We start from the raw sequence: 19,091 nt of genomic DNA on the forward strand, positions 1-19,091 counted from the left end.
AGGATCTGCTGCCAGCCAAGAAAGCAAAGACTCTCACCCAGACCAGAAGAAGCAGCGTAGTGACAGGAGCTGTGTGGCACTCCTCCTCTTCCTCCTCCTCCTCTTTTCTTTTTATGCTGTTGTTGGCCTTAACCGGCGGCGAATATCACTGGGGCGACACTACATCGCCATGTTTGAAGCCACGCAGAACGTCACGCTCAAACCTACGGAGTCCTGGAGGGAAGCGCTGCTGGACACCCGCGTCATGGACCTCTTCTTCACTGTGAGTATCCGTCCCATCCTGACACGCCTGCATTTACATAACAGCAGACTCTTAACAGTTTGCAGTCGTTAATTCACCATTTTATCTGAATTTTGAGCTTTTTATGCGTTTATTGTAAATTTCTAAATGAAATCATGTCTGCTTTCTACTTTTCTTTCTTTTTATTTATTTTTTAAATCAAAAATGGTTCTTTGTCACATTTTAAACACATGCGTTTGTTTGACCAGATGAATCTTCATATCCCGGAGGTTATTATCAAGCTTTTCCTTCTAGATCTAAGACATTTTTAAAAAAAATTTTTTTAGATTCCTTCATCCTATTTTCCACTTGAATTTTTCTCCTCTTGACCTCTCAGTTGTGCTTTATTTATTCCAAACAAAGAGCGACTGTTTGTGTTTTCACGCCAGGCAGAGAGCTTTGATTGCATCTCTTCTTTCTGACACGTCTTAAGTTGGTTCTTGTTTTGCGGGTTTTCTTGAACGCACCATTAAGCAGATTCATTGATGCCTTGCAGCAGGGTCATGTTATTGTGTTACTGTCCGGAGGACCACACGGTGAAGTAAATGTGTATTTTGGTGCACTGTGTTTAAAGAGCCGGCCCACGCTGGCCGAGCACATGGTGTGGAATAAAAGAGTGGAACAAACTGGTCATCTCTCCTTCCATTAAGCACCCATTCAGACAGTCAGGGCTGCCCATCACGAGATAACTGCTCCTCCCTTTAACCTTTCAGACTCGCACTGCATCCTTCCATTTGGTTCCACTCTCCCCCCTCCTCAGTCGTGTCCTGGTTCTGTCATTCATCCAGAAGCTTTAATCCTTTTATTTTTTCAAATCTCCATTTGATCTTTCAAAACAAAAGGTTCGATTAACCTAACAAAATAAAAGTCCATCCATAAAGCTGCTGCTTAATGCTCATCTTTTCTTCTTTCTCTAAGAAGTAAAGAAGTAAAGCCTTTTTTTTCTGTGTTGGCATTGAAAAGAGAAAAAGTTCAATCCAAATCTCTTGTGTTTTTGCATGATTGTGACAAATGAGCTCATTGAAAAGAAAGTTGTGAAAGTTATTGTGCTTCACTGCAGCACTCTGATGGATTTAACTTAGTAAAACAAAATCCTTTTTCTTTTTTAGGTTTTAATGAGAGGCTGGGGAGAACTCTGATAAACTTCTGTTTCATTAGTTATGGTATAAACCATGCTGCTGATGGTTTATCATGCTTGTTTGGTGATTTATATATTAAAAAACGGGTTAATTATTGTGTTTTGTTGTTCAATCCAGATGCTTTTATTTGTTGTTCCTGATAATTATCAATGTTCCACAAAGTCTGTATTTTTATCAGCACCGTGTTCAAAGCAGTCACCATTAACCAATCTGCTGGAGGCAGTAAATGCAATCAGAGATGCGTTATCTTAATCACGAAGCTCTAATCACGGCCTTGATTGGCTCGTCGAGGCGGCTGGCACTGAATAAAAATGTTTGTCATTTTTCCGTCGCTTCTCTTCACTGCTGGAATCTGCAGGATGTGTTTTGTGTTGGTTTCAGTTTTCAGGCCACTGGTTTCATCTCTCGCTGTGGCATTTCTAGTAGCTCAACTGTTTGTTATTGTAAGGCTGCTGTAGCTCTGACAGCTGTGTGTGTGTGTGTCTGTGTGTGTGTGTTTGTGTTGGAACGTCATTCTTCTTGTGTTGTGTGCATTTTTTTGTGCTTGAGCATTGTAGGATTGTGTCAGTTTGTGTGTGTGTGTGTGTGTGTGTGTGTGTGTGTGTGTGTGTGTGTGTGTGTGTGTGTGTGTGTGTGTGTGTGTGTGTGGAGTTTAGTGGGGTCCTTTTCTGCCACAGCTGCTCTGTCTCCTCAGTTGGGGGGGACAGACTCCCCAGGCTGAGTGTGTGTGTGCATGTAGAGGGGGTGTTCATAGACACGTGCCATCGGGGTCACAGTCCACAGCCGACCAGTGGCAGGATTAGAGACGGGCCCCAGGATTAGGGCCCCCTGTTAACAACCACAGTAACCCAACCATAACACATAAGCATCACCCTGTTTAAGGGCTCTGGGGAGTCTCCGTCCCTCAGCGGGTGGATGGCTGTGGCTCCTGCACTCGTCCGCCGACCTGTGATGTGTGCTAACAGGAGGCTGTTAGTTTCTGCAGCTGCAAGTCTTTGTTTGTCTGCAGATATTCTACATTTTGAATTATGTAGATACTCCATGTATTGCTTCATATCATTTGTAGATATGCTTTTGTCCCGATTCGATTCTGATTTTTTGGGTGCCGATTCAATTTAAATTGCGATTCTCACAATTCTTCGATATTGATGTAGATTAAAAACAAAAATAATGTATAAAACTTTTTTCATGCTCGTCATTTTTCTTTATTTCAATGAGGAAAAAACAACCTAGTAGCCAGATCATCATTCTGCTGCTATAAAGCCCAAGAAGACAAGTAAAAAGATCAGCAAAAATGAAAAAAATTCATCATGGCCATTTTTTTTTAATTGATTTTTTTTTTTAACAAAAAAAAAAATCCATTTTAAAATTGTGAAGCAAAAAAATCCCGATTTTCAATTTTTCAATTTGATTTTCCCACTCCTAATGATTTGCCTACCTTTTTCTACTTTATTAGTTTTATTTAACTGAAAGTATGCTGATGTTACTTACTTTTCAGTTCCAGATCAATAAATACAGGACCTCTAAGTAGCTTTGGAAGGCTTTTTTCTGTACATTGCATTATAAAATTGGTTTTAAACATTTTGAAACAGGAAAAAGGTTTTACTAGCTTTGGCCTCCAGCTGTCCTTCAGCAGAAAAGCTGCTGTTTGAGACCTCATTTTGGACATAAACTGACATAAAAAAATATATGTGAAATAAATATTTTTTATTGCAGACTGATAACTGAAAAGACACCAACCTAACACAGAGTCAGGCCTGTTTGGCCACTAGTGGGTCTTTTTTTGTTAGATTTATTTCATCCGTATAATTTAAATTCAGTAAACGCTGCTTAACTTGTCACATTGAGCAGTAAGAGCAGCCCAACTTGTAAACAATTAGAATATTGCAAATGACATGCTAACATTTCAGTGTTATGCAAACATCAGTGTAATATAACCCAGTTAATGTATCATACAAAGCTGTCAGTTTACCTGCAAGTGTTCAGACATATTCTGTTTTTTTTCTCCTTTATGTATGTCATGCTTTACAGACTTAATCTGTTTGTTTGCAAGGATTAACTCTTTCTCTGCCAAACTTTCTCACTCTCACGTGCTTCTTGCCAACATGTATGGACTACAAAACAAAGCAATGCAAGCAGTAAAATGAGAATTTGCATAACTTTATTTGACTTATATGAGTTGATGATAAGATACATAATCTTTTATGGAAAGTGACAAAATTGAAGAATATTTTAAGATTAACTCATACTCATAACTCTATCGCCCCATACTGCATTTTGGCTCATCTTTCAGAAACATCGAGTGCTGAGATTACAGATATGGTGAGCCGATTAGCCCCAACATACACACCTGGCCAAACCGGCTTTCCGTAGACAGAAAATGACCTACAGTTTCTGAATATGGCACAACTGCCGAAACCAAGCAGGATTAATACTCCATGGTATAAAAAAAAAATAAATAAAACCAGCAAAAGATGCCTTTTGGAGTCTTAGGGCAGCGAACGTTTGTCAAAAGACGTCTTTGGCAGCCAGTGAATTAACTTCTGGTATTTTATACCGCAAATAAGAGTGAAATCAAGCAACTGTGGCATCACATCTCTTTGCTGAATTAAGAATAAAAACTGCTTTTGTCCAGGGATAGAAAGACTGAGGATTTGATCCAGGGTATGAAACACGACAACTAAAAGTCTGAGCTTCAACATGGACAGAGTGCAACAGAACAATCCAAATATTATCAGTAACTCCTCCTTTTTCCCTTTTCCTATTGCCAAACTGTTGTCTTGCCTCTGCTCTTTTCCTTTCCTCTCCGCAACAAGACTCATTTATCCATTTTAAACCCTGAGTGGTATTGCAAATGGAGTGCAGATGCTGGTTGTAGCAGGGTTTCTAAATGACTGCTGATGTTAGGGCAGGGACTTGTAGGGAAATGAGACTGTGATCTGTGCAGAAGACAAACTGTCTCCCCCGTACTGCAGTCCTTTACAGAAATTCCAGCTCCACAAGAGGGAGTTTCTACCAACACACAGCAGGTGTTGGAATACACTAGCAGTGACGTAATGACATATGGAAAAGCTAAATAGCTCTCAGAGGGCTCTAAAGTTGAGCACAAGCACCTGGTTCAAGTAGGTTGAAAAGAATGATCTGTAACATTTTCTCTCTAACATTTCTAGCTCCATCTGTCTATGATTTACATGTCAGCCTCACTAACTCTCTTTATTTTCTCTTACTTTAATGGCGTTATGCGTAAAGAAACATTAATGAGAGCATCTTGCAGTTACAACATTGTTTTCTCTGAAAATCTGTCGTTTATCTTAGATTTTCCTTTAATATGCAACAAAGTGGTTTCGCTCATTGCAGATTCACAGCTGATGTTCACAAAGAATCTACAAACCAACAAGATCATACTGGAGCCAGACTGTTATTGATTGTACCGGGCCTGAGGCCAAGATCAATTTTTCAACCCACAGGACAAAAACATATCTTGGGAATTAGCTCGATAATCATGAAGCGTGTAGCATCCATCTTTGCAACTGAAGCGCTTCTCTGTGCAGCAAATTGCCATTTTGGTCCCAGGGGTTTTGTAAAATAGTGCTTATCTCTTTTTTTTTTTCCACTTCAGCTAGTGGCAGTTATGGCTCTAGTTTCAGGAAAGGGGGTGATAGATTGAGAGATGAGGGGAGGGAAACCGAGGAAAGAAAAACACTAGGGAGGAGGAGTGAAATGAGGAGAAACAAGGAGCGAATGAATCAAGGTGCAGGAATGAAAGGAGGTATAAATTTTTATAGGGGAGGTGAAGAAAAGATGGAGCAGACAAATAGAATTTGGAGAGGGGTTGAATTGTGGATGTAATTTTCAGGGGGGTTGGAGAGGTTAGGGGATGAATGGTCTGTTGGAGATTGAAAAGGAAGGAGACCCTATTTATTCCTCCTGCAGAATAAAACTACTCTGCCCTGTGATCAGCGACTGAAGGGGGGGTAGTTTTTTTTAGTTCAGCTCTTCTCAGAGTGGCTAGAAAGCAGCTTCATGTCCTGATTGCCTTCAGAAGCAGCGCACCAGGGCAGTGATATGGTTAGCTGCTTCTGGGTAATGTCATTACGTTCATTCGACAAGACACATGAACGGTGCAGAGACGATGGAAGCTCACATCCACACCCTAATACAGAGTTCAATGAAGCAGACGAAGCCATCCATCCTGCTAGAATAAACACACATGTTCACATTTTTATTGAAAACTCTTCTGTGAAAAGAATCATTTTGGGTGACCAGGTTCCTAAACATCCTATAATCTTGTATTAACATCTCTAAGCTGTTTTGTGATTATCAAAAGATACGAAGCTGCAGACCAAAATCTCTGGATATAATTCAGTAATAAATTATGGGATGCCAAATGACTTTCTCCATACGCCCTCATGTTCCATATGGGATCAAGATGAGGTCAGTTGAAGTGTTTTAACAGTAGCTTTGACAAAATATTGCATCAAATTTAGGAGCATGTTTTACTCCTTTTTTCTAATAAAGAGAAATAGTTAATAGTTATTTAGATAAATCTGTTTCAACTAATCTAGTTGTAGATGGGGTTGAGATACATTAAAATCAGACGTAAAATGAAATATTATATATATATATATATATATATATATATATATATATATATATATATATATATATATAAAAAATGAAATATTTATCGTTCAGATCTACAGGCGGTTACTTACTGTTCCTTTTATTTTTTATTATGACTATATATTTATTCATATATATATATATATATATATATATATATAAAATATAGTCAAAAGTCTGGATACACCTTTCCATTAAATCCAGTGGGAAAGTGTGTACAAACTTTTGACTGATTTAAAGAAAACAATGCCGAAACATGCAGTAGTTCAGTTTCCAAGTGGAAAAATTCTCCTTTCCTGTAACATTTCAAGGATTTAACAGTGTATTGTCGCCTCTACCAGCCTGTCAGTCTGAATGTCTGTACATTGCAATCTGGATATGTTCCCTTCCGCTACAAATGGATGAAATGAACAGAAGTTCATTCCCAAATCGGTATCTGTGTCTTCATCAGTCCTCTAATCTGGTTGAGTTTCATTTGCCATTGGTGACATGTTTCCCACAATAACCTCAGAGAGAAGTATTGTAAGCTTCCTTCTTCATTTCATCCCCTCCATCTGGTGCATCTCCTCTGGAATTCAATAAAAACTCGTAAACCCTCCTACCGGCATGGGTATTCATCATAACAGATGTTATAAAATGGCAGAATTACCTGCACAAATCCTTAAAGCAACAGGCCATCCAAACCAGGTCAGCAGAAAATCTTGAAGATGCAACAGGTTTTCACTAGTGCTGCATCATACCAGAATTGTGTTATCATCTTGCCATTGGGCAAAGTAAGAACTTCATTTTCTTGATGTTTTACTCTATTCTGTACATTGCTGTGATAAATACAAAAACGTTTTCAGGGACAGATGTTTACTACCTAAACACAATAAGTGTGTTGTGTCCGGCTTAATGAGGCTGCAGCAGAGGCCTGCAGGCTGATAGTAATCTAATCTGAGAGAGTCCTCCTATAAATATCGTTCCTCACTCTCCCTACCTCTCGCTCTCTGCTCATTTTTCTTTTACAGCTTCATCTTCTTTCTCCTCCTGCATCTGTTCCATCTTCCTCTGACCTCATTGTATACTGTTCTTCCTCATTTCCTCAATCCATCTTTTCTGAACTGGTTCTGTCCTTCATCACCTTTCTTCCTAGTTTTATTCTTAGCTCTACTGAACATTTTGATACACATGTACATGCCATTTAATACAGCTGGAAATAAAGCCAGGAGCAAATCTAAATACCCCCATTTGGCCTCAATTTTAGATCCTCTCAGCAACTTGTTTTTTAAAAAAAAAAAAAAAGTACCAAGGGAAAAGTTGAGCAATCTTTAGGATAAACCTCTAATACTGTATTAAAAGACTTGGATTGAGCCCTCCCCTCTGAAGTCTGAGATTGCGTATCTTTTCATTACTCTGGTTATGATCTGCCTTTTTTTTTCCCTTGAGCCATTTTTCAAATAAACTTGGTCTTATCATCTCACATGCAAGCACAGTTCTCATCTTTTGGCCTCTTACATGAACATTGTTTTTTCTTTTTTTCCAAGCAGTCTCTCCAACTCGTGGAAAATGTGAGTCTTCAGTGCATGTGTGAAAACATCTATAGATTCACATTGGGCGCTCGGCTTTCTGTTGGACCGAGTTTAGCTGTGAAGTCCAGACGGTGGTGAAGCTGAGGTTTTGTGCCTATATTTTTGGTTTGCATTGAGCTAAAAAAAAAAAAAAAAGCCAGATTGTTTTTTTTCTGTTGCACGGTATGGTACAGCTCAGTACATGTAGACAAGATTTTCTTTGTTGGTCCAGGTACAGTAGCACCACCTCCACTTATAGTAGGATGATTATTGTACGGATTGAGTGATGAATCATTTGCTGAGAAAAGTCAGAATGTAAGAGCTTCCATCTTTAGATGGCTCCTGATAAGTATGTTTTTCTTTTTGACAAGCAGTGCACAGTGCGCTTGAGTTTAACATTGAGCCCGATACCAGTATTGGTATCGGACTCAATACCAAGCATGTGTACTCGTACCTGGTTTTAATAAAAGTGTACCGATACTGCACCAATCAAGCTAGCGCAGATGTGTTTTGATGACATGCTTCTGACATATTTTAAAAGAGATAAATGCCATGAATGTTAAAATGTGACATTTTTTGTGACATTAAAAGCCAGATCTTTGTTTCAAAACCACACATTTATAGTTGTATTTCGGTAAAATGTGCCAAATTAAAATAAAACTTGCTGAAATTGTTAAATCTGTAATGGTATTATATTTGTGTTTGTGAGGTAACTTCAGAAAGGATTTGTAATTTATTACAACTTAATGAAATCTTACAGTTATAACAGCAATAATAATCATAGTTACAATAATGTTCACATAAACAGATTTGGTATCGGCAAATATCGGTATCTGGAGATATTCAAATTTCAGATATCTGTATCAGAACTCCCAAAAAGTGGATCGATAGTCTTGAGCCAAATTTCCCTCCATTTCCACCAATGGGTCTGGGTCAGTACAAGACAGTTTGGAGCCGTTTGGTAAATCCTCTGTTGTGTTTCCACAGCCGTCATACCCTTACCCGGCATCGATAGATGCTTCAGCTGTGTAAGTCTGGAGAGGTTGGACATTTGTTTTTTCCTTGATATCGAACAACAAAAATTACATGGTGCTGTTGGAGCTTCGTGTCAAGTTGTACATGAAGTCATTACTCTCTTGACCAATCAGCTGATGGCTTTTTGTCAAACTCAACCCTTTTGGATCAGGTTGGTAAGATAGCAATCCCAATGGAGGGGTTCCAAAAAAAAAATAAAAATGGGACAGTTTGGATTTTCAATGCCCTTTACAACTTTTACCTGTAGACACAAGAATTTATGTCATCATGAAACTGGGAAATAGGTGTGGTTGTTTATTGCAACATGCTTTAAGTCATCTTTAGGAATATTTCTCCAGGTTTCTTTCAGGATTTTCCCGTTAAGTTTTTTTTGGATGTCTTGGGCCTTTTGTTCTGTTCAAGATGATCCCACTTCTTTAGTAATGTTGAGGTCTGGGTTCTGTGGAGGACTCATCACTCTGTAAGACCTGCTTTCACTGATTTTCAGTCCAGTTCTGACTGGCGTTTAATCCCAGTCTCCATTCCTTAAGAATGGCTTTTTGACAGTCATCGTTCTATGGAGACCATTTTTGATGGATCTTCGAACAATAGATGGATGAAATGAAGTCCAGATCAATCTCTCTGGTCCAACATTAAGGTGGTTCTAGATTTAGAAATCACCTTAAGATACTTTTCATCTGCTGTAGTTTTTTTGTGCCTGGTACTTTATCAGCTGTCCTTTTTTTGTGCACACTTTACCACACTTGACTCTTTGGGAATCAACTCAACAGTGCAGAAATTATTTTTATTCTGTGTTATCTTTGGCATTTTAGCAACTTGAAATAGTTGCCCCCTTTTATGTCTCAGTGATTCATAAGTCAGAGTTAAGTGGCTTACTAAACTAGAAAACACATTTTTCTGACAGAGTCCGGTAAGAGGATTAGACTAAATGAGTGAAAAAGCAGCCAATGTCCACAGAAAACAGTGAAAAACCCTCAAAGCCCGGAAAACTCCTGCTTAAGACTGCATTAAAAGATTATTAGCTAGTTTAGCTGCTTTAGAAGCAAAGAAAAACTACTGGCAAGACAAAAGTTTGGATGTCTGTTTGCAAAAAGCAAAATTGTTTCAACTCAAAGTTTGCTGTTGAGCATTTCCTTTAGACCAAAACAAAGTATGAGCCACACCTCCCACCACCTCTTACTCGCCTCGTCTGCAAATGAACGTGCAAAGTGCAAAAACACATCATTATCATCATTTTGTGGAACATATGGAAGTTACTTCTAACATTACAGTGGAAGGAGAGCTAGCTCCGAGTCAAACTGTGGTAGCGCTCCCCACTTTGGAAATACAAGGTGTTCTTTACTAACAACATTGTTTCCTTAAAGGTGATGTTGGATCCTCGTTGTCTTCAAATGACCGTTTTGTTCCTTTCTCCACCATTTTGATTTGAAAATACGTGGTGCGATTGGTCGCTTGCTGAAGCCTTTTATATAAAGGGAGGAAGGGCTGCTGGAGAGGAGAGAGGCGGCGACTCACATGAACATACATGAACCTGCGGCTGGACCGGCTGGTAAACACGGTGTGTGACATCATGCTTAACTCCAAATAAATTACACCTCTTGTTGTTCACAAAGCAGTTTCTTTTAAATTCCTTCAATCCATAAAGAATTTATCATTTTCTACTTATTTCGCCTTAAATAGCAGGAAGGACATTTGTAACAGGCAATTTACCTTTTTAATACCAGATTCCTCATACCTGCTTGATCCCATATTAAGTTACAGTGCAGAACACGGAATTAAGCACCATAATAATTAGGGGTGGGAAACAGAATTGAATATTGGGATTTTTTTGCTTCAAATTTTAAAATCTTTTTTTTTTTTTTTTTGTTAAAAAAAAATCTATATATTTTTCTTTAAATACAAATAATCTATTATAAACCTTGTAATTTTTGTTTTTATTTATCTATTTACGTGCCTTCTTGGGCATCATAGCAGCAGTTTTGTACTTTTTTGTTTGTTTTTAGTCTACAAAAATCAGCAATATCAAAGAATTACGAGAATCGTAATTTAAATAGAATCTGCATCCAATAAATTGGAAACCAATCCAATCGGGACAAAAGCATATCGTCATGGCCCTATTAACGATGTCATAAAGAAAAACATCAAACACTTGACTGACACTATGTCCATTTATACGTCAGTGTGTAAAATGTGCAGTAATTTCATCTGTGTACCAAAAACATTTTATATTGTTGGATCTTATTCTCTCTACTTTCATCGATTGCTTTTCTCAAATGCTCACACACTCACACACACACACACACCCTGTATCTCTAACTATAGTCAGACTCAAGGCGACTGGCATTACTGGCATCGTATGGCTCATTCGCTGAAGCAGCTGCTTTTTCAGAGCTCGTGCTGTTCAATCTGTTGGCCTTGCGTGGCTCTCCCACCCCTCCCTCTTGCTTTCTTTCCCACTCTCTCACCAGTTACCCCCACTCGCCTCCTCCCCCATCGCCTCGCTGAGCTCTTCCAGCGGATGACTTCACGCTCTGGAAGAGAGCAGCAGCACTGAAGAATACGTTGTGGTGGCTATGCTATGTTAGCATCTGAGATCTCTTCCCAGCAGTGTGGCTTCTGACCAACAGGGCAGCACAGCTGTGGAGCAGAAGGAGAGGAGAGGGGCGGAGGAGTGTGTAGAGGCAGCAAAGAAGGAATCTGGAGGGGAGGAAGAGGAAAAATGGAGAGGATCTGAAAGGAGGGGAAAGGGTAGAAAAAGCAGCAAAAGGAGGATGGTTGAAAGTTTGATTGCTTCTGCGATGGTGCCACTCGTTGGTTTGAGCGTTGGGAGCCGGTGAAGAGGTACTCACTCTGGATTTGATAGGATGACAGTTCAAGAGACAAGCAAAGAAGAAGAAAGAGGAAAAGGGCTTGGACTGGCTGAAAAGAGAGCCACAGCTCAAAGGAGGAAGGCATTTGCGCTCCAGACGTCTGCATAGCACCGTCAGTGGAAACACATGTTGCTGTGATGCCTCACTGTGATATTAGTGCTGCTACCTTTCCGCTACCAGTTGCAACCAACAATGCTGCTTCTCCTGCTTGGAGTGTGACAGCTCAGCACGGATCAAGCTCCCAATCCCACAAGTGAAGGGCAGCTCAAAGCTGAGATGAGACTGAATCAAGCAGCTCTTTCTCATCGGGAGTCGGATCCTTCCTCTCCAGGTTTGATTGAGGCTGTCTGCGAGGTCAGACGAGCGCAGTGATTGTTCGTCTGAGACCAGGGTCACGCAGTTGGACGTTTCAACACACCTCGAGTTTGCTGGGTTGTTTCTGATACCAGTGAGTATTAATCCTGCTCGGTACAGGCGGATGTGCTTTTTGAACATGGTGACAGGAGGATGAGGCAGGTTCACCTTTGCATTCTTCGCTTCAAGCTTTTCTATTTCAAGGTGGTATTTCACTGCAGTCCAGTTTATTATTAACTGTCATTGATAAGTTTAAAATATCACAAGAGCAAAGGAGGAATTTAACGTTGTGACTTCATTTAAGGGATTAAATCTACAATATTTTTTTTCATAAATTATGTTTATTGCAAAGTATTTGCAGGAGTCAAGGGATTGTTTTAAAGCCTGCATGGAAAAATAGTTGCAATTTTTTGCATTTAATTGCAAAAAAAAGATAAAATAACATCACCTTTGGTATAGTAACTCACCTCTTGCTACAGCTTAAACTATGATTGATCATTTTCATTAATTCTTTTGTCATTGATTTGCAAAATCATATGTTTTTCTCCATAAAATTTAGCTTAAAAAGGACTTGGGTTGAGCAGGCAGTGATGTGACGGTGGTATGTTCACATAATGGCCCCATATTAAAGATATTTCTGCAGCTTCTGTTCTTGCATCAGTTTGGGTTCTTAAACCAGTGAAGAAAATCCTGATGAAGATACTTAATTTAAATAAATACAACTAATGGAAAGCTAATAGTTGAACATGTATTTTTTTGTTCCTCCACAAATCTAAATAATTAGATTTAGGTGTGTATGGAAAAACTCTGGACATAAAAAGCCATCAGCTCTAATATGATGATTTTTAGTTGTTTTTAAATCAGTGCATCCGAACATTTGATTGTATTTTTCTCACTTTAAGATCTTTGGTCTGATGGTGCACATTCTGCACGTTCTGATTTTTGATGAACGGCGTCTCTAGCAGGAAAGCTGCTAACACACCAGCCTGAATGCAGTTTCGCTGCCATCAGCAGCAGAGTAGATCGTCATCTATCTTCACCCAGATATGTTGTTCTAACTTGCAGAAAAAAATGTGCAATTATTTTTTTGCTTGTTTATTCTGTTATTTATGAACCTTTTGTTGGCAGGTTTTTATTTACAGTGATAGCTGTAAACTCAAATGCACCCCCCTACCCCCACATAGAGACGAAAAGAGCGAGAGAGGAGTTGTCGTGGCTATAAATGAAACTAAAGTACAGACTCGGCCTGAGCCGACATTAAATTATGGTCCAAAACACAACTTTTTAAAAAGATTTATTTGTCAATTTATTCTTATTCTTCCCCCTTCTGGGCTCAGAACAATGCTGTGGTTAAGATAAAAAAGCTATTTATTAGCTGCTTGGTGGAGTTTTTATTATTTGCTGTTGCCGTTTCCTGGCATTGAAAGAATTAGACAATATTTTATTTTAGTAGGCAGTCCAGAATTTTAATTGTAGCCATCAAAGACTAATTTCTTTATTTTTCATGATAAATGCCCTACGGAGAAAATAAAGAAAAGTCTTATTGTTTGATATTTATAATAATAATGATGTAACTTGTACATCTCTTATAAGACTGAAAACATTCAGCAGGATTCTGAGATGCTGTTTGTGTTTTTGTTCTCATTCCTGATGAAAATTTCTGGTAGATTTTTTTGTAGTTAAGCAGGTAAAACTTGACTTTGATTCCTTTTAAAGGCAGAAGGAGAAAGACTGGATTTACCAGAGTTGTTTCACACATTTGAGTTTAATTTACAAAGTTTTTATCAGCTCTCGGAAGAGTGAAAAATATTTTTCTGCCTTTTTTTTTTTTCTCTTTCTTTCTTATGATTCCTTAAACACAGACTGGGATAACTGGAACAGTTTGTCTTGTTCAGGTACACAGGAAGATTCGCGAGGACTCGGACATGGCCCAGGACTCCCTTCAGTGCCTGGCCCAGTTAGCCTCCATGCATGGGCCCGTCTTCCCCGATGAGAGCGCGCAGGTGTCTTACCTGGCCCACATGGTGGAGGGTCTGCTCAGCATGATAAACGGGTAAGTGTTTCATTGTGCTGAAAAAGTGGAGTCTGTCAGTGTTGGTTCAGTTTTCACACCAGATACAGGATTAGTAGGCAGTGTGACTGACAGAAGATGCAGCGGGAATTTTCTAACTCGTACATTTTATACCTTCCAGTTTGAGAAGACGCTCAGCTTAAAAATGTTTTACCCCTTTTAGACCACGCACACACACACTGTCCTCTCAACAAGCTGGTTTGTTTTCTCAGGGTTGCTATTTCTGTCAGGTTTGGCAAGATGGTGTGTTGCAGCAAGTTTGATATATTTTTGGACAGTGATTATTGAGAAATCCCAGTATAGGTTAGTTGTGACCACTTTGAATTGTATTAAATATTTATTTTAATAATTGTTTTAAAATTAATGACCTCTAAAGGATGAATTTGTCTGATTTTTCTGCTCTTTTTTTCCTCTCTTTTGCTAATTTAACTCAAAGGTGCCCACTTTCAGCCTCCACTTATTATCATGCAAGTTTTACATGCGTTCCTTTTCAAACACACTTTATTCAGATGGCTGAATTCCTTCATCCACGTGTCATGCAGCTCTGCAGAGGCCTGATAATGAGCCATTCATTTGATTCAGGTGTGTTGGAGGAGGGATGCATCTAAAAATTGCAGGGTGGTAGATCTTGTGGACCGGTTTTAAGTCTCTTCAGAGCCATTAGAGAATTGATAAAATGAGATTATTTCACTGCTGCATGGTCCTGCCGTTCTGTTTTGTTACGTTCAGCGGGAACAGCCTTTCTATGCCACGCGGCTATTTTCGCCTGCATGAGCGTGCAACGTGAAAAAGTGTACAGTGTGTCTTTACATGAACATAAAAGGCAGATTGCTTAATTTATTAAGGAAATGTGCTCTCCACTGCCTGCACCGTGTACGTGGACCGTTGCTGTTAGAAATGGTTTTAGTTCAGTTTGGATCCTAAACATTACTACTTATAGATTTACTTTTATCACTACATCATCAGTTTAAGATCCTAACTTGTCTGTGTTTAGTGTGGCACGACAAGTTGGGCTTTCTCTGTGATAATTACGCTTTCTGCATTGTTTTAATGGTGGGACCAGTTTCTTTTTTATTTATATATGTATTCATGAATCTGATGTATCATGTCATGGACTCTGCAGTCCATGGAGTCTTTCAGGACTGGTTCCAGTGTTTGTTGAAGTGTTTTTTTTGACAGTCAGTCTTAATATCCACAGTTAACTGAGTTTAGTTCTGTTTTATTTTTATTTCCACTACTGTGACAGCTGAGACCTTTAAACAGTCTTTCCAGAGTCATTTAAACTTGCCAGGTAAACAGCATCGGCCTCACAAGCTTTTAGGCAGAAGCCTTTCCTTATTGATTACCTTCATTAAATCTGCAACAATAACACAAAATGTGATGGAGATGTGGAGATACATTGTTCAGAAATGGCTTTTGGTCTTTAAGATGACTCAGATTCATGAATGCAGGTTGCAAACCTGCATCGTGCATGTTTTTTTATCAAAGTAGATTTCTTTCCTTTTTTTTTTTCCAGTTGTCTTTTTATTGAGCATTTCCACAGAAATTCAGTTTCCGTCTGAGACACTGTGGTACGTTTTCACTCTTTTCTTTTTACTGTGCATTCCTTTTGTTTTCCCCCTTCCTTCTTCACCCTTTTCTCTCCCTTTAATTATTCAGATCCAACATGACACAGTAGTTGCAGGTAAAATAACAAATAATACAACTAACTACTTATAGTTTAAAAAAACAAAACAAAGACCCAATAATAAGGAAAAAAAGCATACAAACAACATGACATTTAAACCACTGTGGTCATGAACTAGGGTATTTTAATGCTGATGATATAGACTTCTAATAAAATCTGTCCTAACTGGTGTTATGTACCCTTAACTGTCTTGTTTATTTTTTTTTTACATTTGTCTACCTCAAGGCCCAGAGAGAAAGTTAACTTTTCCATTTTATATACGTTATGCATCACATCTACCCAGTTATCAATTATAAACATCTTATTTTTCATCCATTTTCTTGTAATTGCTTTTTCGCTTGCTAACAGCATTATTTTAAAAATATATTAGTCAAAGTGAAACACACCAAACGTAGGTGGAAAGTTTACCATGAGTAAAGCACACTCTGCATACGCCGCGTTGTCTCAGACACAGACTTGATAACTGTTTATCTCCTCGATGTTTGCCAAGGATTTTATGTTTCTTAAATTCAGAGACTCAACTAGTGTCGATTGCCAACATCAACAATGGTGTGACTCATACTGGAGCGTTTCAGCTTTATTTACAGGAAGTAATTGCTTGTTGAGTCTTTGTTTTAATGCCCCTTTTCTATCATGGGAAACTGTGTTCCAGTTTAATAACAAATAGAGTAACCAGAGTTTTATGTTTCCCAGATGCCTCGAAAACCAGATTTTTACTGAAGTAAATGAAATTATGCCCTTATGTCTCTCACACAGATACTGTTTTCAGTCATAGAGGACTAAAACCAACACTAGCGACCACTTGAACACTGGTAAATATGGAGTTTGGTTGTGTTTTGTGTATCAATCAACAGTTGTCTTCTAATCTAATACAGAGCTGGCTGACCCTGTAATAAAACTGAAGTGGACTGTTTCTCCGCTCCAGCTGAAAGCACTGCCAAACGGCTATTAAAACGCATTTGGCATCTCCCTCTGCGGTCTGACATGGTTTTCTATAAAGAAGCACAAACACTTAGGTGTGTTGTCTGAGTTCCAGACGAGATCAAATGACAGTAATGTGATTATCACTGCTGCAGGTGATGCGGATATTTTGTAAAGACGAATAAAAACTCAGTAATTCATTAGTTAAAATTGTTTGAACATCAAATATTTCAGATCACCCTGAACTTTAAAAAGCTAAGCTCGACTCTGACAGATAACTTGGCTAATACACATATGAGAACATTGTTTGATCTTCTCTGATAAAATCAAAATATTAAATACCAAGATTGGGTTTTTATTTTCCTTCCCTTCTATTCTCAAGTCTTTTTAGCCATAGTAATTCTTTGAGAATCGGATATTGTGACTTCCTGACATAGACTGACCCACTTCTCTGTCATAAACGTCCTTCTTACGAAAGACAAAACTAAACTCCATCTTATCATAGTTGGCTGTTCGTGTTTCCAGCTTCAGCCTGTCACTACCTGCATCCATCCAGTTCTGATTATCCCATCAGTCAGTAATGCTCCCATAATGCAGGATTTATAGATTAACTGAACTCTAACAGAGTAACAAGGATGTTTCAACAGTGAAAAGTTATTTTGGATTAACTGGAAGATGTGGAATTTATACTAGGAGAGGATAGACCTGCTGTCCCACTTCATGCTGCCTTTAACCTTCTGGGACATGTTGCAAATATAAGAAATCAGACACATTTTGTGCTTTCTTTATGTTAGTTTTGCATCTTTATAGTAAAAATTATTTTAGTTTTTATGGAACATAACAAAATTATTAATACATATTTAGATTGTATTGGAAGTTAGTTTATTTAAAAAATGGAATATAAAGAGAAAATGTCAACCTAGTTTAGGTAAAAGAATAAGTTCAAATGGCTATGGTCGAAGAGATAAATGACTAAAACACATAAATCTAAATAATAATCTTTAAATGTAAGGCATATAATACATCATCTAAAAATGATGTATTATTATAGTTATTTTCCCAAAGTAACATGCCATGTAGATGGTATTTCAGACAATGGATGAAGTTTTCCAAAAATCAGTTTAAACTAAATTATTGGAAAAAGGTATATAACCAGGTCTAGGGCCGCGAGCAGCAAAGATGTGGTTAGAAACTTTGTGGTAAACCTCAGTCAGCAACTTGAAACTGTGATCTGAATCTACATTACTCCCATTAAGAAAGGGATGTTTAGCTTTCTGTATAGAATTATAATTATATTAAAATGATATTTAACCTTCTCTAAACTCTGGAACGGAAATGTACAAGTTTTAAGAGTTTGTTGTACAGCATGCTGTTCTGGACTATTAGTTTGGATCTAACTAGTTGTCTGCATCATATTGTTCACATTTTAAAATCATCACATCGAGATGGCACCAAACACATAAAAAGTTAACATCTTTAAGTTGTGCTTCACCCACCACTCTTAGCTTTTGTTCCATTAAATTATTTGAGATGAGGATATTACCAATTCACAATAATATCATTGTATTATCAACGTCGCATGAGCGTTTTACATTTTCAATAAATTCCACCTTAAAATTGAACTTTTTGTGAGTATTTTTTGTTTGAGTTAATTTTTTTTCTGTTGACACAAAACCAGCTTTTATCCCTGAAGTTCTGCTTAAAGCCAATTTCCTTCAATACTCCACCTGTTCTTTTAATTCCAGCTTTTTCCTGCCACCTCCTATAGAGTTGTAATTTACTCATGGCCGTGAGCTCCTATTAGAAACAACAGAGCTCTTGTTTGAAACCATTTGTCCAGCTGAATTATCTGGAAATCTCAAAGATGTCATTAGCAGAGTAACCTGCAGCCTGTTTTCACCTCCAAATTCAATAAAAGCCCTTCATGCTAACCAGGGCCCCTGTAGCTGCACAGAGTCACTGTAGATTTAACTAGATTATAATTTAATCTGTATTCATGGCTGCTGTCATTTCACTGGCTTGGATTTAAATTGGGGTTTATGGGCCGTGTGGAGACAAAAGGTCCCCTCCATCTGTGTCTCCTGTGTTACTTGCTCGCTAGCAGAGTTTATGTGAACAGAAGCAGCTTGTGATCTTCAGCTGAGCTTTGCAAAGGTGTGCGACTGTGTCTCTGTGTATTTATTGACCCTGCATCTGGTGACGAAGATGGTTTGGAAGAGATTAGTGTTGTTTTCATCAGCAGAATGAGACAGCAGATATCTAAAGGTTAAGAGAGTTTGTCCATGTTTTGGACGGACAGACAGCATTTGATGTCTGTGTTTCTTCTACATTATTTTCTTTTACATTGTTGTTTTGTAGCAGATGTAGTTTTTTCTGGAGCTGCACATATAATCAGTTTTCATTTATTTGGTATCTAAAAGTAAGAAGGAAGGAAGAGAAAATGACCTCAAGCAAATGTAATGTCTGAATCATAAAAGTTTTTTTGTTTTGTTTTTTTTTATCAGGATTGATTTTCAAAATTAACACAATCAGCTGTAAAGATTCTTGCAGTCACATTAGTT

General features: G+C 38.2%; 1 protein-coding gene across 1 annotated transcript in view; it reads left to right on the plus strand.

Annotated features, from left to right (window-relative positions):
* The window catches only part of xpo4 (exportin 4), a 71,593-nt gene that overhangs the window by 26,408 nt on the left and 26,094 nt on the right, over positions 1-19,091 (plus strand). The window contains exons 7-8 of the mRNA XM_079254491.1: positions 150-262; positions 13,747-13,904. Of these exons, the coding sequence (XP_079110617.1) occupies positions 150-262; positions 13,747-13,904 (271 nt within the window). The remainder of the gene's footprint in view (positions 1-149; positions 263-13,746; positions 13,905-19,091) is intronic.

The sequence above is a fragment of the Telmatherina bonti genome, assembly GCF_933228915.1.
Source record: "Telmatherina bonti genome assembly, chromosome: 15".
NCBI lineage: Eukaryota > Metazoa > Chordata > Actinopteri > Atheriniformes > Telmatherinidae > Telmatherina > Telmatherina bonti.